Source organism: Gadus macrocephalus, chromosome 13 (genome assembly GCF_031168955.1).
Source record: "Gadus macrocephalus chromosome 13, ASM3116895v1".
In the NCBI taxonomy this organism is placed as follows: domain Eukaryota; kingdom Metazoa; phylum Chordata; class Actinopteri; order Gadiformes; family Gadidae; genus Gadus; species Gadus macrocephalus.
In genome coordinates, this window is record NC_082394.1 from 7991794 (window position 1) to 8016149 (window position 24356).

The window sequence follows — 24356 nt, forward strand, 5'->3', positions numbered from 1 at the left end:
TGCCGGGGTTTACCGCGGTCATGCCCTTCGCCTCCAGATGGGGGCAGAAGTGGGTCGTATTCATTCTCTTAATTCAACAACAGTCTCCTGCTTGTTTGCTTTATTAGGCAGACATATACAACTTTTCAAGTGAACCAGGCAGCTACAAACTAAATGTACTGAAAATAAATTCACATACAATACAATTAATTTATAAAATCCTTCTAACTTTTAACATCACTTCACAAGTATGATGTAAGGCTTTTCAATGGTCTTTGGGGGACAACTTTTTTGATCAGGGCAGTTCTAAAGAAGGCAGATCCATCCAGTGTTTGTGTGTCTGCAGCTACTTCCAGCACACAATGATGTTCGGGTCATTTTCAAGCCGTTCATCCAGTTCTTTGTAGCTCATTCCTGCAGGAATAAAACACAACATAGCATACAGGACAACAAACTCTTGGAAGCCTCTCTTGGACTTGGAATTATTCAAACTACTGAGGCACGCTAACAGAGACCACCAGTGCTGGACTTGCCTGTTTTACAGCAGATTTCATCATAACTGTGACAGCCGGTGTACAGCCGTGGGGGTTGGCTCTTCTCGTCCCGACACACCTTCACAGGGTACTTCTGCAGTCTTCGTATCAGCCCCCTCATCAGGCCGAACTGAATGAGCCTCCTGAAACAGGGCAGAACAGGGCGTGTGCCCACTTCACGTTATTAATGAGCACAATTGTTTTTTTTCCTCGTTTATGGTCATTCAGTGTGTCTTTGGGATGTTATCGCTGCACCGCACGGACCTCTCGTCCACTCTCTGAAGCTGGGGTGAGTAACGAGAGCAAAGGTCTCGAACCGTCGTGCCGGGGGTCAGACCACAGTACAGCTGAAACACGTCTCTGAGATTGGCCTGCTTCTGACCTGGCCACACAGAGGAACAGATGCGCGTGTTAAAGGTGAAGGGAGAACCGTACGTCTGTCGTCCACCTTGCTCCTCTTTACCTTGCTTTGTGACGTATCTCAGGCACTCCTCCTGAATGGACTTGTTGTCTATGAGGCTCTGGACTATGGGGGTTGTGCAGTACACATTGGAGTACTGGGTTGGAGGGGGAACACAAAATAGCAATTAGCATAGGGTACTTACTATAAAATATCTCTGGCAATGGATGGTTCTAGTTCTGTACTGTACCTGGAATATTGAGACCATGGTGACAACACCGTAGTACCTGTCAGAGGAAAAATATCAGCGCCAACCAGGGACCACGATGGAAATAGACCATCTGGCTTTATTGTGTAATCCCTGACTATTTATGTATTTTGAATGTATGACTCTGAGTGCTTTTCATATTTTATATAAAAATGGCCAAATAAAATCTATCAATCGATCAATCAACCTGTCTGGCATGATATCCCATCCCATAGAAGTCCAATCAAATAAAATGTACTTACAGGAGATTTTGAACCGCTATGCGAACGAGATTTAACTCAACATCTGCCTCAGCTGAGATTTTCTGTATGTGTCGAAACCCGTCAATGTAGGGCAGGATCTATGAGGGTTTAAGAAATGTTAATACATTTAAATAAGCAAAAAATATGATCATTATTCACTAAGGTACATGCTTTAATGATGTTTTGAAAAAGGTTTCTTAGGATATTCTATGATTGCAGCCACTCTCAATAAATCCATCATTGGAATTATTGAAACAAAAAGGTCAACCATACATTCCAATAAATACTGAATTGAAGACTTGCTAAAGTGATGCATGAATGTATTGTAGTCAGTAAGACCTGCCTGCTGCGTGGTCAGGTCCCATTGGGATTTAATAAAGTGGTCTTTATTAAATCCCAATGGAACATCATATTCCTGCACTATCGGTGGATCTCTCCTCTGCTCTATGAGCTTCAGGTGTATCGTGTTGGACTCGTCTGCAAGAGAGAAACAAAGGTGAGAGAGGGAAGCATCACGCAAAACTTAGGTGTCACAATCCAATATGTATATGCAATATAATTATCATTTATCAAAATGCATATGCAATCCATTTATCATGGGTCACAATGCATGCAATATGTATATGCAATACAATTATCATATATAACAATGCAATATGCGTATGCAATCCATGTATCATGTATCACAATGCAATATGTGTATGCAATACAATTATCATATATAACAATGCGATATGTGTATGCAATACATGTATCATGTATCACAATGCAATATGTGTATTGCATTGCATGTAACCCGCTACCTATAGGTAAGGTGCATGCTCCGGTCGCGTTGAGCTCTTCTAATAGCGTGGACATTATAGGAAGGAGTTTCTGCTTGCACTCCTCATTGGATATGAAGCCAGTCTCCAGCTGCAATAGTCAGACATGCCAAGACATCATTATAAATAGTAACCAGGACTAGTACCAAGGTGTCTTACACAGGGATTTCCCATTACCTCCAGGGTGGTCAGGTACCCAGAGAGCTTCTTAACTATGGGCTCCAGGGCACACGTCTTACTTTGTGCATCACAAACAAGACCCAGGTTAAAGAGCAGAGCGTTGCGGCTGTACTTTTTATGTTCAATGCATACCGGGCACCCAATTAGCTTCTTCCCCATGGCAGTCCTGCAAATGAAACATCATGTTGACTATTATCAGATAGAGGGGAAATTTGTACCATAAGAAGTGAGGGCTGTTACGTGTTAGTGTCACTATTATCTAAAGGTAGCAATTTGCAAACCCCTCATTAAAGACCTTTTCATTTCAAACCTACGTGAGTGCCTGGACCTGGATTCATTGTTTTCACATCACTTATTGATGTTGTAATTTTTCCTCTTCTTTTTCCAAGTTTAATATTATAACTTAACTGTGGCAGGCAACACGCATTTAACATAGTTCTGGAAATAATGTATTATTCAGCAGAGTACATACACAGTGATGAGTTTGTTCTGTAGTTCTGGCTTGGTAATAATATACACCTGCACAGTGTCGAACAGCTCGCGAGAGATGTACTCCTCCGGCACCTGGAAGAATGATCTTTATTAGCAATCACGAAACGCAGTTTTTGGATGTCCTTTTCAGAAGCTCTTGTTGTACACTTACCTGGTATGTGATCTTTGGGCCGAGAGTAGGGTGAAACTCACTGAAGAAGACGCACTCTATACGACTCGCCATGCCCATGGCAATCCAGTTAACGCCCCAATCGAAAACCTAACTCCGAATGTAAATATAGGCAGGCATACAGGATTTAAGAAGTTGACACTTGAGGCATAATATGCTCGACTTGTCGCCCTGGCTGCCTAGATTGTCACAGTTCTTTTTCAACTTTGAGCTAACTCCAGCTAGCTTTAGCCGTCTAAATAACAGGATACCCCAGGGACAGTGTCCAGATATTTCGTCGCCTATTAAATTGTTACATAGCAGAAAACAAAGTATAAGCCTACATGCGGGTTAACTGCTGAAAAAGCTGTTACAAATAAGCAAATCACTGTACATTCAAGCCTGCACCTGATCGTGGGTTTGTTTACGACAGTCAGTCGGATGTGACATTGCGCCTGCGCATGAGGAGGTTCAGCGCCTTCCACTGTAGTATCACAACATTGCCGGAGGTTAAAGCCAGGTTGAAGCACACGAGTAGTTCATGTAATCAAATGCCTAAACGATTAAGATATCCAAACGGCCTGGCTTTGCTACGGGTCAAAAGAGACCACCACTAGATAAATGATACGCTGATCTTAAGAAAGCCTTCTGTGGTCGAGAAAAACAAAGGTGCAAGCGAAACGAAGCGAACCGTTTCGGTACACTGCTCACTGAGACTGGGCCTGGCAGGTCCATCAAGGCAGCACGTGTTATGTTGGGAAAAGCTATACACACATGCAGGCGGTTCGGCCGCTTCAGTAGAACTGGGCTAAAGGTAAGGCTGCTGTAGTAATCAACTTTCTAAGGGACGGATCAACATCCAGGGATTTGAAAGCCTGTTTCCAAAGTCCAGTAAACCAGGTTGTTATTTTCCTGGCTGGTCAATGGATTTCTTTCTTTACTCATTGAGGGCTAGAAATAAATAGTTAAGGAATAATAACCACCACAAGCAACAATTGTTATTAGGTATCCGTGTAAAAATCAACATAAAACGAACCGAAGTTTAACAATCAGGGCTACCAGCTATTATTTGTTTGTCAGTAACAAATTCACGTTTATTGCAAGTCAGCCTTTGCTGTAGATGACATTGCATATGCACGGGTGAAAAGTTTTTACTAAAAATGTAATTTTAATTTAATTAAAAGTGGAATCATCTCAAATTGCATCCAATTAATGTTGACAGCTCTGGATTAAAAGGAACAAGGCCTTGACTGTGTAGCTTTCAAGTGCATCAGGTCTCAACAAATTTGAAGGTCAGGGTTGAGTTGGGCTGATAACTAACAAAAACACAGGCACTACTTTCCTCGAAATTCGATTCTCTCCTGTCCTCTTCAGGGAATATGTGGCACGCATTCAGCCCCCCTATCAACTTACCAAGCACCACCTCCCATCCCGGGTTCAAGCATGACAGCGTTCCAAGCAATGAACCTGTGGAGAAGGTGCTTTGAGGAGAGGGGTGTGGCGGAACCCGTCCAGTCCAGCCAGTACATAGTTGCACATCTGCTGGGTGCTAAAACGGTAAGAATATGTTGTGACTGAGTGTGAAGTGATTGGCACAATACGTATACGCCTTTCCATGCTCCTTAGACCTGCACTATGTTACTTGTTCACTACAGCCAATACTTTGGCTCAAACTCAAATTATGAACCCATCCATCAACAAAGGGAATCCATTCGGTGGCTGCAGTTGAATTCATTTAAAATCAAACCATTTTTCCAATTCTTGTATTCAATATGTGTCCACAGATAGAAAGCCTCGGCCATGAAAAGTTGAACAAGCCTCTGAGTTGTGCAAAAATGGAGCAGTTGTGGGAGCTTAGTGTCAAGCGGCTTTCCAGGTACAAAGTGTATCTGCAACACCTTTTAAAGTGCACTATTCTTCTTGTAAGACAACTTGCATAATTGTGTGTGTTTGTTAGGATGCCTGTGCAGTATGTGATTGAGGAGTGGGACTTTCGAGACTTGACCCTTAAGATGAGACCACCTGTTTTCATCCCAAGACCGGAAACAGAGGTGAGCGACGGGAATATTCTTGAACACATCACCAGTAAGCCCCCATGTTCATGACAAGCACCAAAAGAGACCAGGGTCAGCGCTGCCATTGGTTCCCTATGGGACGAGTGGCGTTGTGACACCTACGTTTGACCCTACCCTAGGCACTCAAGAGGGGCCCATTGCTCAGAGTTAAAGGAGCTATATGTAAGAAAGGGACTACTAAATCATATAAGGTGTGTTTCCTCAACCTGGCAACCAACGTGAGCTTCGAGTCTTGGGAGGAGGGGGATGCTATTATTTGAATGTGGATTCCTTCTCTGCTTGTGATGCAGGAGTTGGTTGAACTAGTGCTTGCAGACCTCCAGGGAAAAGAGGACACTGGAATGCATGGTGAACCTCAGCTGACATGCTTAGAAGTGGGCTGTGGTTCTGGAGCCATCACGCTCAGTCTGCTGAAAGACCTTCCTCGGGTAATGTGTGTGTGTGTGTGTGTGTGTGTGTGTGTGTGTGTGTGTGTGTGTGTGTGTGTGTGTGTGTGTGTGTGTGTGTGTGTGTGTGTGTGTGTGTGTGTGTGTGTGTGTGTGTGTGTGTGTGTGTGTGTGTGTGTGGTACAAAGAAGAACATAATTATAAAAAGAGAAATGTGAATATGCTTCTACAATAGGCATCAAGTGCCTATTTATGGTAACATTGTGCTCTTTACACAATAGCGTCTTGTGTTAAGATGTTTGTGTAAAGATTATAGAAGATGCTCTTTGGAGTTACAGATGAACTGCAAACACACACACACACTGTGTGATTTGTTTCATCTGAAAACAAACTGCAATTTATAGAATCGCTTACAATATTGTCAAGTAAAATGCAGTTTAGCCACTTTGTCCGCTGTACATTACAAAAACCTGTTATCACTAGTAAGCTTGATTACTGCAATGGTCTCCTTACAGGTCTCCAAAAACAAACTCTAAGGAAGCTTCAGCTTGTTCAGAATGCTGCTGATAGAGTTCTAACGAAGACTAAAAAATTTGAACATATTACACCAATTCTTAAATCATTACATTGGCTTCCTGTAGGCCAGAGAATTGATTTTAAAATCATGTTGCTAACCTATAAATCCCTACATGGTTTAGGCCCAAAATATTTAACTGATATGCTTCCACTCCATAATCCTTCTAGACCACTAAGATCTTCTGAGACCAATCTGTTAATTATCCCCAGAATAAACACGAAACATGGGAAAGCAGGATTTAATTACTATGCAACAAATAGCTGGAATAAACTCCCTGAGGATTTAAGACTTGCCCAAACTCTGAGCACCTTTAGAACAAGACTGAAGAATTTTTTATTTGCTTTAGCTTTCTGCTAAATCTTAAATACATTGCATTTTTAACTTTGCCTTTATTTTCTATTTTATTGCTAATATGCCTTTTTTACTTTCCCTTTATTTTCTGTTTTTACCAGAAAGATAAATGATCTGATACCAGAGAGAAAGGATAAGGGTTTGAGACCCAAGTTCTGTCTGGGTTAGAATCCTAGAATCTGGGTTGGAGTCCCAGAGAAAGGACCAAGTTCCTTTACGTCGGGTTGGAGTCCCAGAGAAAGGACCAAGTTCCTTTACGTCGGGTTGGAGCCCCAGAGAAAGGACCAAGTTCCTTTAGGTCGGGTTGGAGTCCCAGAGAAAGGACCAAGTTCCTTTAGGTCGGGTTGGAGTCCCAGAGAAAGGCCTGAGTTCTGTCTGGGTTGGAGTCCCGACGTCTGTCTGGGTTGGAGTCCCAGAATAAGGCCTTTGGTTTGTGGTTAGAGTCCCGACGTGTGTCTGGGTTAGAGTCCTAGAATCTGGGTTAGAGTCCGAGAATAGAGTACTAGAATCCGGGTTGGAGTCCCAGAGAAAGGACCAAGTTCCTTTAGGTTGGGTTGAAGTCCCGACGTGGGTACCAAATTCCTTTAGGTCGGGTTGGAGTCCCGATGTGGGTATCAGAGAGACTGTTGATCTGATCTTAAATACATTGCACTTTCTATTTTACTCATTTCTTTGCATATGTTTTCTTTTACTTATCTATTATTTTATTTTATTGCATGACAATGTATGTGTGTATGTGAAGCACTTTGAGTCTGCCTTGTGTAGGAAAAGTGCTATATAAATAAAGTTTCCTTGCCTTGCCTACGTTACATCGGTATTACCTTTGATGCTGAAATAGCAGCTTGTCCTTATAATCGATCATTGTTTCATCTGGCCCAGCTTAGAGCCATTGCTTTGGATCAAAGCAGGCATGCAGTGGACCTGACAAGAGAGAACGCACTAAGGTAGCCATCTTGTGTACTACCCTTAATCTATTGAAATGCATTAGGGTAATATATTTTACAACTCTGATTGACCCTTATTCTACAGATTAGGCCTTGAAGACAGACTGCTGATTCATCAAGCAGATGTCCTGAAAGGTGAGGCCAAGGTGAACGACAATAGTGGGATCTGAATAAATAAGGCTTTGTTTTTTCCAAACATCTCTGATCCTAAAATGAAATTATTATAATGTTCTGTATGTAATGAAATAAATCATAAAAATTGATTATGATTCATGTTTAAGAACCTGAAGTCCTTTTGAGTCTGGGTGACTCCATCTCAACTTTGGTCAGCAATCCTCCGTACCTGTTCTCAGAAGATATGACGTTCCTGGAACCTGAACTCCTAAGGTAACGAGCCAAGAGCCTACACTGTTTGTCAGTCATCTGCAATTTGATAACGGACGACGATGTGTTATGAAACATCAGCTCCCATCCTTAGTTTATGTGACTGTTATACATGGATGTTTTATTGTATTTGGGTGGCTATAATACCGAGATATATTCTCGGGAGACCTTTTGAGACCTGCATACCGTTTCTAAAATTAAAAAGCATGGCTTTGAAAGTGATAGCATTTCCATAAATTAAAAAGCCTGAGCCAAGACGTGTGTCTTCCTGATTTCCCCTGGGCCGAGGTGGGCTTAGGGGTTCTGAGTACTGAACCACGGTGACACCCTCAGGTTTGAAGACCACGCTGCCCTAGATGGAGGTGAGGACGGCCTGGACGTGATCAAGCAGATCTTGACAGCGGCTCCCAAGATGTTATCCATTCATGGGTAATGCCCGTCCTCCCTCCGCTCATTTACACACGCATAACGTCCCCTCAGTTGGGCTTATTCAAAATAATTCCCAGGGGCACAATTCTAACAGTTATTTTCCATCGTGCTATTTCTGATGCCGTCTTCTGTGAATTCACCAGACCCTTTTTGACAGATGCGTCATTCTGGGACAAACACGGGTGTTGCTTATAAAACTCAATAGGGGTCTGCTCCATCTGGGACCCAGGGAACGGCTCATGCTACCCAGGAGGAGACGCGCTCCGGATGACACGGCTGTGGAAAGGCGCTATTGAATGAGTCCCCCTTTTGTTCTGATTCCTGCCCTTTCCAGACATGTTTATCTGGAGGTGGACCCAAGACACCCCCCGTTAATCCAACAGTGGGTGAAGGATCATGTCCCCGGGCTGAGTTACCTGGAAACACGGCGCGACATCACAAACAGGTTGGTCTGGAGGAAGGATCTGGGTCACTGCTACCCGGTCTTCACTCAAGGCTAAACAGTCAGGGGTGAATTAGCTTTACAGTGATGAACGCAATTTCACAAACACATTCTTGATGATTAAAGGGCAGCAGTGTCTGCGTGCGTGCGTTTGTCTCAGACGTAGGCTGCGTCTTGGTTCACTGTGGTGTCCGCAGCCACAAGTCCCGGCACGGATCATTCCCAGTATTACTGACGGAGAACTTCCTCTGCCCCAGGCCCCGCTTCTGCATCCTTCGGAGGGAGCGGTAACACGATGCAGGGCAGGACAGACCTCATTCGGCGACCCAAAGTCTGGACCGTTTACCGTTAAAGACTCCACTTGATGACTGCCTACCCACCCCCCAGTCCCCACACCTTAAATTGGTAAACACAGATTAAGGTTCCGATCACACTGTTACTCACCATCAACAAACACTCTCCCATTTGTATTAATATACATTTGCCTACAGTTTTTTTCCGAGAGAGTTGGAGGCCAGGCGGTAGTGTGTGTGGTGTCATCGCCAAAAACTGTGCGCACGCCACAAGAGAGAGGCAAGCTCAAGGCTTGAGTTAATTGCCCAAGCTTTTTCTCAGAAGCGGCCTTCCTGGAATCTGCGGCTCCTAGAAAGTGCTCCCTGCCTCCGCGAAGCGGCTGATGAATGACCCTCCCCTCCGCGCGCTCCCCACTCCCTCACATGCAGGTTGTTAACCAAAAACATACAATTTGGCCTTCGCTCTCTCACGCAATGTACTTCTCACACACTTCAAGGCCGCCCAAGTATTTGTCGATTCAAAGGTCGCAGTCTCCGCGAATATCTAGAATAACAAAATGCCGTTTTAGGGGTATGAATAATAAGCCAAAGAATATCATCAAGTGCTGGAAAAAATAAAGCAAGCCACACGTTGCGCTCCAGTTGATTATTTTTAATAGAAAAATGTTGAGACAAAATAAGGTACAAAATACTAATGACAAAATGAACAAAAACAATCGACGGCTCTGGAGTTGTGCACATTGTGCACATCCAGAACCAATGGGGGTAGAATAGATGTGGAAAATCCACACATCTACAGTACCAAAGTGTTTCTTTGCAATTCACCCTGTAGTCGGACCGTGACGCCGACTCTTGGGACAAATCAAGTCTAAATCCAGACACGAGTGTCAAGTGTTTGTTCCTGTATAGAGTCTCTCCACCGTGTGCTCTTGCGTCCAGCATTAAGAGCCTTGTAACTCTCCCCCCCCCCCCCCCCGCCGCACCACAGTTTTATGGTTCCCTTTGTTCCATTGAGGGCTCCGGCCCCAGGGAGCCCCTTCCATCATACCTTGAAGGGGTAGTCCTTGATGAAGCCCAGCAGCGGCCTGGGAAGGGGCAGCCGTTCGGGCTGGTCCGAGTGTCTGTTGATGGTGAGGCGCGTGAGGTGCTGCAGCGAGGGGAAGCCCTGGGACTTGTACACGGCGGTCCGCAGCTTCAACACCACCGAGGCCTCGTTGGCGCTCGGCTGCTTGGGCGGCGGCGGCGGCGGCAGCAGCTGCTGCTGCGCGGCCTTGCAGGAGGAGCCCGTGTCCTCCGCCTTCTCCTCTCGGACCTTGCGGCCCGGGCCCATGTAGTGCTCCACCAGGCTGGGCACGTCGGGGAAGGACAGCATCCCCAGGCGGGCGGGGGGGCTGGAGTCCAGGAGGAACTGAGCCTGGCTGTACTGTATCCTGATGCTGGTGGGGCCGCGCGCCGTCCGGACGGACAGGGTCAGCATGTACTGCGGGTGGCTGCTGTCCCGCACCAGGAAGGCCCCCTCAGAGGCCTCCTGGAGAGCGGCGTGCGCCTGGGCCGCAGTGATGGCCCCCCAGTACCAACCTGCACACACACGGAGAGTTAGTACTGGTTCTGTGTGAGGAGTGGCTCATTATCAACATTCGTATACTGAGAAGAGTTGATAAAGCCTTCGTTTGGATTTATATATTTATATAAATATATATTTATACGTCTTCTCATAATTTAAACTCATGGGGTAAAATGGAAAATAAAACAACGATCTTGGATAGGCATTATGTGTTGTTGCATTCTGGTTGGTGTGTCACTTTTGTGTCACTCTACCTGAGTTTTCTAGGTGACAGAAGTTGCTGGCTATTGCCCGGAGGTCCTTGGTGGGATCGCATATCAGAGGGGGGCTCTGTACGCAGTGGGGTGGGGAGACGGCTCCTGGTCGCATGCCCAGGGGGAGTGCAGTCGATGGGGCACGAGTAGGCAGATGAGTCCTAGGACTGATCAGGGGAAAAAAAGGAGTGTTGGTTATTAAAGTGATTCAAAAACAGAAAGCCTTTCTGATATGTGTTGACGTTCAACGTCAACACATATAGCAACATGGCAATGTTGCAGCACAATGGTCATTAGGTCTGCTACATAATGGTCATTAGGTCTGCTACATAGGCAATAATTAATCTATTTAGTTAAATAAACTCAATAATATTTTAACTTAAATAGAAATGTAAAATGTGGATATTGTTTGTAACGAGGTATGGAATATCAAAAATAAAAAATATATATTTAAAGCAATTATTTATTTGGGTTTGTCTGGTTGTTAGCTTTTTAGGTGATTTTTCGGTTGAAAATGTATTTTAAGTGAAGACTCAATGGTTACTATTGGAAGTCTATAAAGGGTTAGACTTGTAGGTTATTATATTCAGTAGGCTAATATTCATAACACGAATTAGCTCAAAGGGCAATATACGTTTCTTGGGTCATTAACTTAAGCTGATGTGTATTTTAATTTTGCCACAAGTGTTTGCAACTTAGTTTTATGTTGTGGTACACTATTCTATTCCATATGAGGCTATTTTTTTGTATATGTTTGACATAGCCTACTATGATGCTGTAAAAGTAACACAAAAAAACGTGGACACTTATGAAGAGTCTCGTAAATGGTTGATCGGTCTGAACAAAACATTATGTTCTCTCACAAAAATAATTGCACCTTACCTTTGAACACAAAGAATCATACTGAATGCGGCAGCTTAATTCCGATTGACGATTCCTCTTCCACAAAATAATAAATGCATATGCCTAGGCGACAAAATAAATTACTTTCACAAGAAATGATGTCGGTCCCACCAGGAAATATTGGCAGCGTCAAGACGCGGAAATGCTGAGCGCATTGGTTGAAGGTCTAGATTCCTCTGTTCAAGTAAACGCGACCGTATCGCTAATGTAGGCCTATATAGTCCCTAAACGTCCAACAACGCTAGAACATAGACCAAGACCATAAATAAAAACACTGAGCGGCTACACGGAGTGTTGGCTCCCGAATGCGACGCAAACGTGTGAAGGACACAGTGTAGGCTTGGCTTTTAAAAATCACCAATTCCTAGAATTCTATTCTGAGAACTCTTCAGTTCACCAGCGGCTCTGACGTCACATGAGCCGCACAGACTCCTGTTGGATCACCGCGCGTACAGAACGGGTCGGAGCAGGGCGTCAAACCGTCGAACCTTATCATTTTTCCTATTCTGTTATTGTTAGTGTTCAACCATGTGACCTTTTTGGTTTTTTAATGTTGTATGCGACGGGGTTTATGATCCCCCACCCCCCCCGTCCATGCACTCGGTGAACCAGCGCTCCCAGGAATCGCAGACCAGCTTCCCCCTATCCACTTTCCAAGAATAATTGCGAGTTATCTCCGCCCACTGGGCTGTTTTGGCCTATCCCACATTCTCAGAAATCGGCGCCTCACTATTAAGATAATAGGAATGCACACAGGCTGTTTCCAGTAATATAGATTTTCCTTTGGTATGAAAAAAAACCGATGGTTTGGTAAGGAGTTTTGTTTAACTAATTGCAGGCACAAAATTATCTCTTAAAACATTTGTGAAATACACTACAATGTCACTTTATGTTGGATTAGAGTTGATTTTACATTAACGCCCCAAATTAAAAATATATATATATTTGTTTTCCGAAATTGAATTCGTTTTCATTGTTCAATCTGTTTAGTTCATTTCTCGGAAATCAATTTGTAAAGCCTTCCACTCAAACCTCCAGATAAATTGTATTTGCTTTGTCTCACTATTTAGGCCTACGCATGTTGTCTTGCATTAAGATTTTATTTTGAAAATAAGATCAAAGCAACTTGAGTATTTCAGATTATCGGCCTAATAGAGTGGCGAAGTCACGCCTCTTCCGGTAGGGCTCATGGGACCTATGAGATCGAAAAATATGAATGGGTGTCAATGGAGAGAAAATAATTATTTTCTGGTCCCGGTCTTTATATGCCCTGGATTACACATATGTTGTTTGTGGATTTAAAGGATAATTTTTCATGCAAAGAGTTCGACCGTTTATTGTGCAATTGTTCAGATAAAGGCTGTAGAGAAAACACAACGAGAAAGACTACACGGCTCGTATGTGACGTCACGCTCCCTGCGACTGGCGTGGAGAAGACCGACAATCTTCCCATCGGCATAACTGAAACTCTGCACGTGCCTCGACTTATAATGGTTTTCACCTCTTTCGATGCTTTTATCCTCCCCTTGGAAAAAGCGGTGAAGTGGGGCAGAGAGATCGCCATCTCTGTGCCGAGTTCCAAGGGCGGGTGTGGTGACGTATATCATATGCGTCGAGAGCAGCGAAGAGCTGTAGTTCACAAAGCGGCCTCACATAAAACCTAAAATTATCAAACTTCTTCACGAACATTTTTAGTTTTCTTTGCATGAAAAATTATCATTTAAATCCACAAACAACATATGTGTAATCCAGGGCATATAAAGACCGGGACCAGAAAATAATTATTTTCTCTCCATTGACACCCATTCATATTTTTCGATCTCATAGGTCCCATGAGCCCTACCGGAAGGGGCGTGACTTCGCCACTCTATAGTCTGTTCTGGATTCGAGTAGCCAGACATTTTGTGAAATATGAGAAAAATAAGTAAAACATTTATATATAATACAAGTTATGAATATATAACTAGCATATAATATACTAGTTATATATTATATATAGTAGTAGTTATAATATATAATAAGTCATAATCCAATTTCAAAGGATTGATTATTTCCGAAAACACACCAAGATTTTGAAACGTGCACCAAGTCGTGAGATATTCAGTTTTTATCAAGAACTCTGGAGCTTTTCCTTTAAGCTAATAAGAAACAGGGCTTTACTTGAAGCCGCATAGATACAGGGTTTTCCCTGAAGAGATCATTGAGACATGCAGACTTGCTAGAAAGCACAAGGAGAGAGCATGTGAGACTAAGTGCTTTTGTGTGTGGAGCGCTCAGTGGTTCTGTGGAGGTTGGCCCTCGTCCAGACTCCATTCCTCGTCTCCTTGTCCCTTAAGGCCTTTACAATTGGGGGATACTGATGTAGAGTGAGATATTGTTATATATTATACATATATTATGCATTGTACTGTACGATAGCGACTCGACTTGCTATGTTTGGGTGTATTTCCACCAATAAATGGAATTAGTGTTTTTTTTACGATCTGCCTAGTTAATATGCATGAACGATGGATTCAGATGGATTAAATCAGACTGGTTGGACAAGTGAAAAGAAATTCAAACAGATGGGGCTTACAAAATCCATATGGGAAACAATAACTGATCTGACTTTAAAATCTGAACGAACTCTGTCTATTAAAAACGAGACCCATGCAAGAAAAATAATAAGCAAGATAAACCATTCCATTGCATTGCATGCATTAAATGCTATTCTGAGAGGGTCAGCGTTTCAGTTCATGTATTTATCTGTAATAATAGAAAATAAATCAAACCTGCGTATGAGGGAATCAAACTTGGGTACAAACACGATTTTTTATTTTGAATCATTCGTTTTTTTTTATAATAAACTTGGATGATACAAAAGTTGGACTGGAGGGAAGACAAGAGAACTGAACTATTTGTTTTCAATCGAGTTAGAGGACTGGGGCAATATATGGTACAAAACAAGACAAACAAATCAAAGAAACTGATGGACATTAGAATAACCATGCTTCACATTAACGGGGGTAAAAGGATTGGATGTATGATCACTTTAGAGGTGACATGAAATGGCTAACAGTCATAAGATCTGTGTTTGCCCCTAATGCAACTCATGAAGGGCAATCCTTTGCCATGGGTGTGGACAATTTACAAATGGAAAAAGCATATCCTTTTACATGCCCCCTACTTCACCCTACAAAATGGGTCACAAGATATGATAACATGGAGGACTGTGAAACGGGTTTGAGCTCAAACGTTCTCTCTAGCTCTCCTGCTTCCTCTCTCCCGTTGCGCGGATGAGGCGTTTGTGTCCCCTCTTCCCCGCCGGACCCTTGGGCTTAGCGAAGGCCTGCTTGTGTGCATGCTGCTTGGGATGGACTTCTTCGTAGAGGAAGTCTTCTGTCAGCTCGTCTCCATTTTCAATCTCCAGCTGCAGGCAAATAGAAGACATACTAGAGTTGAACCTAGGGCTGAGCTTTCTGGGGTCTCTCAATTTAACCCAGAGTTTAACCAAGGGTTTAGCTCTCATTTTAGCCCAAAGTTTAACCAAGGGTTTAGCTCTCATTTTAGCCCTAAGTTTAACCTAGGATTTATATCTCAGGTAGGCCTTTATAAATGGGTCTATATTAATCACAAATGGCCCAAAACGTTTACTTTGTCCATTTTAATCTGTCGTTCACCCTTATGAATAACTTTCAGAATGATGTTATGCTCTGTATCTACCTTAGATAATATTGAATCATGCATATTAGTCTTCTAAACCACTGGAAATTCCTGTGCTTCCATCGGCTGGCCACAGTGGGAAGCCTTTTGCCCCTTTGTCGGTTACCTTTTTAGCCACTTCTAAATGGTAATCTTTAGCAACGCATTCTAGAAGTCGGCTCTTGCAGCTGGAGTACAACATTCTCTCCTTGATTCTACAGCTGGACCCAGGCATGGAGTAGATAAACACTGCAACAAAAACAACAATCGCACAGAGGTACACATTGATCACGTGTAACGATCCAACAGAAAGCGTGTCGGTGTCACCGTGCTGGATCTGTGACCCGAGCGCAGCCCCGTAACCCTCCCCTTTAGTGAGGTTTGTCCCCGCCGTACCGACAGATTCCAGGTAGTCTCCCTCATGGGAGTGTTTGTAGAGGAAGAAGTGGTATCTGGGCGTGTCGGTGGGCACCCTTCCGGGCAGGTCCCAGGTGTCTGTTGGGTTGGCGTGGACCAGCTCAATCGTTTCTTTCTCCACATCCAACCTCTGCAACAGAAAAACAAGCATCATTTAGCTAGGTTTAGTTTAGTTTATTTGTTTTATAGTTTGGTGGACAGGGAGCAGCCTTAGCCTATTTGGTAAATTTCCAGCTGTAGTCCCCGGCCAGTTGTCAACAGGCAACCTTAAATACGTTAGTTAATTTGTTGATTTGTACATAATAATAATAATAATAATACATTTAATTTAGAGGCGCCTTTCAAGACACCCAAGGTCACCTTACAGAGCATATAGTCATCATTCAAAACTATGTAAAACAGACTAGGAATAAAAGGAAAACAGAGGTTAAACATGAATAATAATAATAATTAATAACACTCAAAGACGCCTAAAGTGAAGGGGGGACCTCACTAACCACCACCAATATGTAGCACCCACTTGGGTGATGCACGGCAGCCAATCGGTGCCAGAACGCTCACTACACACCAGCTTGAGGTGGAGAGTTAGGGATGAGGTGGAGAGTGAGTGAAAAGAACATATTTAAACAATATCGACCACATGTAAACACTATCGACCACATTTAAACACTATCGACCATATTTAAACACTATGGACCACATGTAAACCCTATCGACCACATGTAAACACTATCGCCCACATTTAAACACTATCACCCACATTTAAACACTATGGACCACACGTAAACCCTATCGACCACATTTAAACACTATCGCCCACATTTAAACACTATCGCCCACATTTAAACCCTATGGACCACATTTAAACACTATGGACCATATATAAACACTATCGACCACATTTAAACATGTAAACCCTATCGACCACAATTAAACACTATCGACCACAATTAAACACTATCGACCACATTTAAACATGTAAACCCTATCGACCACATTTAAACACTATCGACCACATCCAAACACTATCGACCACATTTAAACACTATCGACCACATGTAAACACTAGCGACCACACTCAAACACTATCGACCACATTTAAACATGAAAACCCTATCAACCACATTTAAACATGTAAACCCCTCTCGACCACATTTAAACCCTATCGACCACATTTAAACCCTATCGACCATATTCAAACACTATCGACCACATTTAAACTATCGACCATATTTAAACCCTATCGACCACATTAAAAAAAAAAAAAAAAAAAAAAAAAAAAAAATGATAGGTACCTATTTACATGATAGGTAAATGTACACAAATGCATGTGGTATTGTTCACACATTTGAAGAGTTTGCACGGGACACTTCAGCTGTGGCTGGAGCTCACCAGTTGGATATAGTTGATGCGTTTCTGAGCCAGTTGTTGAAGGGCTCTCCTGGCTGTTGCCTGAAGTGGGAAAGCGATTCCCTGTAGGGTCTGGTGCTTGCTCTCTACACTGATCTCTACCTTCACCTGGGGGGGGAGAGAGGGGGCAGGGGTTTGTGTGCATGTACACACATAAACTCAATCACCCCGTTTCTCAACAGTGTTTTGAGGACAAATCATGGGGGTATGTTAACTGGGTGAAAATAAAAGCCCTGCACTCCGAGCATGGTGTACAAGGAATGTCCACAAACAGATTCCAGCAATCAATGAGGGATAATCGTTTGAAAAGTGACTCACCTGTTTAACCCTGCCCTGAAAATGCAGCAAGCACAAGAAAGAGTTAAAAGCAATAGGCCCACCACATACGACATCGACACGTTAGGCAAATATAGTCAGAAGTCCGGCCACACAGGTCTCGAGCAACCCATGAAATCAGTGCGGTAGGCATGTTGTTGACCTCTGACCTCTGTGAGCTTGATCCGCCGCAGCTCTTGCTCGGCCTGTGTGAGCGGGGCGGGCGCGGAGAGCGACGACACGTGACGCTGGTAGCCCAGCAGACAGATGTCCTCCTGGTGCCGCAAGCAAAACAACGGCTCCTTTTACCAGAAGCCCTTCGAAACAAGGTCACCCATTGGATACAGACAGCCTGGACATGACGTGCGCAATGTGGACTGGCGCCCACTGCTCTGGTTTATTTCAATTTTTTTTTATATTTGACCTTTGACCTTTTCTGGAACTCACCTCAACCGTGCCGAACAACTCATCCTTCACGTGGCCGCCGCCAAACTCTTTCTTCACGGTGGCACGCGTGGCTGCGTAGAGCATCTTCTGTCTCACCTGCCGGAGTCGAAAGCATTTGATTGGTGGTTCACGCGTATCTATACTTTCAAAGGAGGACCCATGTGTGCCGGCTGGTGACCTGTGGCATGCCTACATACCGGAGACTGGTCTGGAGACCAGGATATGAAGATCCACTCATAGCCCTGGGCGTTCTGAGTGTCCAGGCGATACAGGATGTAGCAGGGGTCCTGCTCATCCAGCAGAGGCAGCAGGACACGGTCATAGTCCTGGTCCCAGCTCTTCTCAACCTCCCTGTATGCCCCCAGCACCAACTGCTCTGAAGATCACAGCAAAAACACATCACAACCCTCACCCTGCGCATTCACACCCATGAGGCCAGCTCAGGTCCACACACAGGCCCGCCGCTCCCTATACGCAGAGTACGCAGTGCGTAGGGCACCAAGTACCTGAGGGGGCACCAAAAATGAAAGGGGTAGTTTGGAATTTTGGACATAGGGCCTGATTCCCAAGTGAGCATTGGTATTCTCTATCACTGGAGACAGTTTTCAACACATTTCATTCAGTCCTTCTAGTTGCAGAGTTCGCTCGTGCTAGGCTAGCGCACGTCAACGGGCAATGCTAGCCTGCTATTAAAAACAGTGTTACCCACTCCACAGTACACCCGAGGTAAATCAATTATAACGACAGACTATAAATTTAAATGTCTGTTTATAGAATAATGTTAGAAATAACCCCCCCCCCCCCCCCCCAGGGCACCGAAACGGCCAGCAGCGGCCCTGTCCACACAACCCTGGATGTGGCAACTTGAGACGCAACGCACAAAAACAAATACAACATTTTGTGTGTGTGTGATTGTGTGTGTCTGTTGACACAGTCATTGAGGCCCCCAAACTGAGACTGGTACAAGTCTTTGTTCGTCCAGTGTCCTTGTCTCCCCTTCCATGTCCCCAGTTGGCTAGTAATGTCCCTTAACTTAGCGACCTCAGAGGCTCAGTTAAGATTGGATGAGGTCACCCTTTCTCCGTCAGCCATGACGACAACCGGCAGCAACCGACGCCGGGTGATGGGATCATCCATCAGGGACGGACAACGCATCACAACACAGCTGATTACTGAGGGAGAGAGACCACAGCCCTGTTCCGAGGGTTGCATGGGGGGTTTCCTGACTGTCTCGCGGCCGTTGCTATTCTGAGCCCCAACACATTCCATTTCTTAGCACACATGCATACTTTCCGTCCGCCATTCTCTCGCCTTCTTTTTACAGCCTTTTAAAGGCAGGATAGTGTGAGGTACAAAAACCATGAGCCCTCCTGTCTCCATACTTCTGTTAACAAATGATGTCATGATCGATTGCCGGTGAATGAGGTCTTTGTGACTTTGTAGCGCGTGTCTGTCTCCATTGCTAAGGGCTCAGGAGCTTCTGAGGGCCTAGAGAAAGAGGATTTCAGGCTCACAAATCAAGGGCGGTGTTGAAACAGACTGGTGCAATCATGTTCCTGTTTCAACGTTAACATGAACATGTGTGTGGCACCAGATATTGGTAAGCAACCATCTCGTCACATGCCGTTCCAAATAGCGCACATAACTCCGGAGCTCTTCAGTATCCCACTCAAAACTGAATGGTTACCGTGTGCTGACGGCAGCCTGGCGCTACACAACCCATGCCTGCTTTGTCGGCTGACCCTGAAATAACTTCGGGAAACCATGGAGACAGCTCTGAAAATGAAGAAAATCGAGGAGGATGAGGAGCCTTAGAAGTTACTGAAGGTTATCATCTGTTGCGCCACGGTTGCCCAAGAACCCACCGATTGCTTCATTAACCCTTCTTGGCGGTGTACGCCATCACGTTGTCCAGTGTACGCATATCTGCGGCTTAACAGCTGTTTCATTCTCCGTCATGGCTATTATTTATCTATGTCGTAACCATAATAATAACAACCATAACCACATATGGTAATTATTACATTAGGGTCCTGATTGGATCCACTGCATAAGAAAATAGTGTGTAAATTAGGGTAACCTGAAAGGTATAATGAGCTAAATTTTTATAACTTAGGCTAAAGCTATACCATTAGGATCCAGGGACACTTCCTCCTGATCACTGTAGACAGTGATAAATGTGTTGTAAAATTAATGTTGGCCTTCATATAACACAACCTGAGTAAAGTTTTCCAACCAGTTATGAAATGATGTCGCTTCTTTTTCAGTTTTTTACTAAAACAACGGCGCTTACTATTAATATACAGTAAAAAGTAAAAACCATGAGATGATCAACAACACCCCATACGTTGAATGGTGATGGTCCGTGATTCTACGTCATCATGGCCTGGGTCACTCACCTTCGTGGATGCACACCTTGATTAGGCGCAGCGATCCTCCTCTAGCTCTGGCCAGGAACCCCGCGAGTTCTGGCGTCACGAGCAACACAAGAAACATGGCGGGTCAGCACCAAGTACTCCTCCTGAGGCCGTGTCGGCCAGTGAGGGCCAACCAAGAATCAGATACTAGTCTTCCTCCGCCGGGTCCTTCACTACAAATCGAGGGGAGGCTGCGATCCAACAGAGGAATCAAGAAGATAATAAAATAAAACGAAAGTAAAATAAATCCAATTTGTTTAGAGTGTGACTAAGCAGTCTGAATTCACCAGAGAGATGCGTTAAGTGTGAGCTCTGTCAGAGTGCGACAGTATGAGAGGGGGGGACTGCAGCTCCAGTAACTAGGGCAGTATCGTGTGGACACAGCAAGGAAACCTGATCACTTCTATACCAAATTTAGCCACCACTGACTATAGAACCTCAGGGTGGGCCTACCAATCACGCACCACATCAGTACTGTAGACTGTACATACAACACATACAATAGCGTGCAACACATATAATGTAGTGTGTGCCTTACATGGCTAATAAATGTGAACTTCTATTTTCTATAAATAAATCAAGCTACTTTAATAAGAAAGATCCCCTTAATATTAAGGAATAGTTGAGTTTTACAATGGTCCAGTATCGTGGAAATGAGCCAAACAAAGCCATCATCATAGAAACAACATTTAATGTTAAATTACAGTATAAAACAAAAGAATCGGGAGACATTTATATTTCTGCGATCTACTTATTTACAATAGGACATTTTCACACACAAAAGGTGTGTAAAACAATCAAACAAATAAAAACTGCTGGGAGAGCAGGGATTTTGCATTTTCTTTCCTGCGGCCAAACAGCACAACTTGGTAGCTACGCTCTCCTCAGTCATCGATGGTGGGGAGCCAGAACGCCTGGTGGAATACAAACAGGGTTAGCATGGGGCACGGATTTTTTTTTCGGACCAGACCACAAATTGTCAGGATTAGCCTTACCATGTTAGAACAGGCACTTGCAAATGTCATGAACTTGGGGTTGAACTGCAGGCAGGTGACAGGCCCCGTGTGTTTGCCGTCCAGTAACGCCACCTTCAAACCACTCTCGGCATTCCACACGTGGATCTTTCCATCCTCAGAGCCTATTCATAAGATTACAGAGAACAACCATAAAACAATTGAGAAATCTATGCACCCGATTTCAAGCATCTCCATCCCTATGGAAACAACATGTGTACACGTGAGGCAAAACATGATCTACATAATCAGACTGAGTCATGAAGAATAAAGGCGGTATGGCGTGTCATACACTGGTAGCGGTGGAACCTGTATCATGCACAGAGAAAAATATGAATACATTTGACAAGCGCCGTCCGACATAAGAAAGCGTGTCTTGGACTTACCGATCATAATAAACTGAGAATCAGGAGTGAACGATGCTTCCAACGCGACACCTTTACTGTTGTTGTATCCCTGAGAAACAGAATACAACATCATAAGCCAAACTCAGCCAATAGAACCTTAACAGCAGGTCATATGTATTTTCACAGGCAGACTTCTCCCTAACTTCAAAAGATTATTTGTGGGCAGTTTCACAATTTATACAATTTTATGAATGCGAGTACACTTGAATTTTATGGTCAACACTTGACCCTGTGGGCCTATTACTGGACCATGGTCTGAATCTCCTAACTTAAACATACATATCTATCATACATATCAAGGTGCATGCCAGCCTATCACCGACCACCCGTGCCTCTATGGGCTGTTTGTTAGTACATATTTGAAATCAAATAGCAAGAGGTTCTGCACCTGCCTGCTCGGATTGAAAGCGTCCATGAAGACAAACGACTTCTTACCCCAAAGGAATGAAGCACGGCGCCCTTGAAGGCATCCAGGAGCCGGACGGCCCCCCCGTTAGTGGAAAGAAGAATGAGCTTCCCGTCATTGCTGAACTTGAGTCCCGTCCACTCACACGTGCGATCGTATTGGAGCTTAAAGGTTGCGAAGGGACCCTGCGAGAGAGAGGATTCGTCAGTAAAGTGAACCAAATGGACGATGCACGCTTGTACTTTGTTGTCCCGTTTCACGCAGTTTGCATACATAACTTGTGTGCATGCTTCCCGCACCTCTCACCTTGTCGAAGGACCGCAGGTCGTACAGCTTCACCATCTCAGAGTTAATCCCAGCTGCGAAGATGAGACCCTCTGGATCGAAGGAGCACACCGGCTTCCCCTGCAGGTGCATCAGGCCCTGGGTGGGACGCACAGCGCAACGTCAGACCCCACTCCGTACGTCATCGAGACGCAGCATCGACCGCGATAATTAACACATTATGACACGCATGATCGGGGACTTGCCTGGCAGTTGGGCGACCGCAGATCCCAGAGTCGGATGGTTTTATCTAACGAGCCAGAGATGAACGTGTCGTCCACAGGAGACATGGAGAGGGATGTTACCCTGAAAACAAAAACAATCAAAAAAACGTCTAGAATGAGCTCCGGAATCAATTCAACAATGTATTTTCTGGCCAGGATTTATCCACCCACACCATTCTTAATCAGAGAGTCAGCCAAGTACCTTTTGCTGTGGCCAGGGAAATAGCGGATGTATTTGTTGTCATGAAGGGATAGGTACCGAATCGTGTCTATGAAATAAAGTGACAACAGGATTATGTTTCAATAAGACCACACACCACAAGTGGATTAATGATCACAACTGACTGATTGATGCTCTAATATATGAGCTGAAGCAATCGTAATTAAAGGTATCTTTAAGATATCCTTTCAATGCAAGGAAATTATACTTTTAGTAGAACACTACATGTTCTATGTCTGCAGTATCGCCAAAAGACTTATCACATTAATACATGCAAATGTTGTAGTTCAAATTACAAAACGTGTCAATCATAACCAGGGGTTGATAGACATGGATGCATTGATGGACAGTTGAGATGGGTAGGCACAGCCTTGGGCAAGGCAGTCACTTGTACAGTTAGCTCCTGTATGGGGCAGAATCATGGACCCTCAAACTGTACAAACAACTACCTCAGACCAAAGTGAGCAGTAGGTCCTCCAGACGTGATTTTTTTTATATCGTTAATTTGTGGTCGCACAGTAACGTTAATGCATTCAAAACGCCATGCACAAGCAATAACGACGGAAGTAAGTAGAGTGGAATACGTACCATCAATTTTATTGGAACTGTAGACCACAGTGTTGGCTGCATGTGTATACCTGATGAGATCGACTCCGTACTTTTTACTGTAGAGTGTTCTCTTTGGTCTGCAGATCAATATGTAGGAAAATCGGTCATCAGAAATATTTCTTACATATTGTTACAATAATTTCAGACAATCCTTTGATAGTTTCCACACAAGCCATTAAGCGCTCATATATTAATTCAAACATTCGAATAATGGCGCTGACTTCAACGTGAAAAGGCAGCAGTTCCAGTCCACACACTCATCCGGCTGCCCCCACCTAAAGAGCGGCATAGGGATTACGCGAGAGCGGGGTCGCTCTGCAGCGCAGCAGGCCCAGGAGGCTACTGTGGAGCTGCTAACTGGCTAACAAGACTAATAGCTACGTATTATAGGAATCATCGTTCTTACTTTCCCTCTTGGCAGTCGTATAAGACGAGAGAGTCATCGTCACTACTGGAAATAATGGTTTCCCCGTTGGAACTGAAGTCAAAGCAATTGATTTTGTCTGAGTTTTCCCGGAACACCTTCGCCACCCTGAAGCTTCGTAGCACATTGTCCGTTAGCTTCATGATGGCCTCTGTGTGGTTGGGGAGGGACGCAAACCCTCGATCTACTGTAAACTGCGTACAGTGGAACGGTACTTATTATTGCAAATATATAAAAACACCGTGATGTATTGTTTCTTATTTAGAATGATAATTCAAAAACTGTAAGAAAAGCCCGCCTGTGATACATGCATACACGGGAAGGCAATGGAACCGCCTCTTTACCTCTACGTATGTTAGGCGCATATTTAGGGAACA

General features: G+C 44.1%; 5 protein-coding genes and 1 long non-coding RNA gene across 8 annotated transcripts; 2 read left to right on the forward strand and 4 right to left on the reverse strand.

The window, feature by feature from the left end:
• Window positions 1–85: 85 nt before the first annotated feature.
• Window positions 86–3206, reverse strand: nprl2 (NPR2 like, GATOR1 complex subunit). The gene is made up of 11 exons (XM_060069035.1): window positions 3067–3206; window positions 2896–2987; window positions 2421–2589; window positions 2226–2334; window positions 1766–1899; window positions 1423–1520; window positions 1163–1199; window positions 976–1069; window positions 777–894; window positions 513–655; window positions 86–393 (listed from the first exon to the last, which is right to left on the reverse strand). Exons 1-11 carry the CDS (start codon window positions 3142–3144, stop codon window positions 326–328), a joined length of 1140 nt encoding a protein of 379 aa, XP_059925018.1. The 5' UTR covers window positions 3145–3206; the 3' UTR covers window positions 86–325.
• A 536-nt stretch (window positions 3207–3742) lies between these two features.
• Window positions 3743–9578, forward strand: hemk1 (HemK methyltransferase family member 1). The gene is made up of 11 exons (XM_060069043.1): window positions 3743–3877; window positions 4438–4620; window positions 4848–4939; window positions 5021–5114; window positions 5429–5566; window positions 7332–7396; window positions 7482–7531; window positions 7678–7783; window positions 8114–8209; window positions 8544–8654; window positions 8909–9578. Exons 1-11 carry the CDS (start codon window positions 3815–3817, stop codon window positions 8940–8942), a joined length of 1032 nt encoding a protein of 343 aa, XP_059925026.1. The 5' UTR covers window positions 3743–3814; the 3' UTR covers window positions 8943–9578.
• A 3-nt stretch (window positions 9579–9581) lies between these two features.
• Window positions 9582–12112, reverse strand: cish (cytokine inducible SH2-containing protein). The gene is made up of 3 exons (XM_060069045.1): window positions 11645–12112; window positions 10763–10929; window positions 9582–10522 (listed from the first exon to the last, which is right to left on the reverse strand). The coding sequence occupies exons 1-3, from the start codon at window positions 11662–11664 to the stop codon at window positions 9987–9989; spliced, it is 723 nt and encodes a 240-aa protein (XP_059925028.1). The 5' UTR covers window positions 11665–12112; the 3' UTR covers window positions 9582–9986.
• A 2350-nt stretch (window positions 12113–14462) lies between these two features.
• LOC132470418 (twinfilin-2) lies at window positions 14463–20723 on the reverse strand. 3 transcript variants are annotated; one of them, XM_060069039.1, is made up of 9 exons: window positions 20335–20709; window positions 18133–18311; window positions 17936–18031; window positions 17659–17763; window positions 17492–17506; window positions 17156–17281; window positions 15743–15893; window positions 15474–15595; window positions 14463–15074 (listed from the first exon to the last, which is right to left on the reverse strand). In XM_060069039.1, the coding sequence occupies exons 1-9, from the start codon at window positions 20429–20431 to the stop codon at window positions 14907–14909; spliced, it is 1059 nt and encodes a 352-aa protein (XP_059925022.1). In that variant the 5' UTR covers window positions 20432–20709; the 3' UTR covers window positions 14463–14906. The 3 variants fall into 3 exon arrangements, with proteins under 3 accessions (XP_059925022.1, XP_059925024.1, XP_059925023.1); XM_060069041.1 differs by lacking the exon at window positions 20335–20709 and adding an exon at window positions 18868–20301 and having other exon boundaries at window positions 18133–18306; XM_060069040.1 differs by lacking the exon at window positions 17492–17506 and having other exon boundaries at window positions 20335–20723.
• LOC132470424 (uncharacterized) lies at window positions 15890–18275 on the forward strand. The gene is made up of 2 exons (XR_009528637.1): window positions 15890–16050; window positions 17055–18275. It is a non-coding gene; the product is annotated as an uncharacterized LOC132470424 (long non-coding RNA).
• A 303-nt stretch (window positions 20724–21026) lies between the features above and the next one.
• On the reverse strand, window positions 21027–24348 carry wdr82 (WD repeat domain 82). The gene is made up of 9 exons (XM_060069044.1): window positions 23962–24348; window positions 23535–23632; window positions 22929–22995; window positions 22709–22808; window positions 22485–22601; window positions 22208–22363; window positions 21752–21821; window positions 21348–21490; window positions 21027–21266 (listed from the first exon to the last, which is right to left on the reverse strand). Exons 1-9 carry the CDS (start codon window positions 24120–24122, stop codon window positions 21237–21239), a joined length of 942 nt encoding a protein of 313 aa, XP_059925027.1. The 5' UTR covers window positions 24123–24348; the 3' UTR covers window positions 21027–21236.
• Between the last annotated feature and the right edge of the window lie 8 nt (window positions 24349–24356).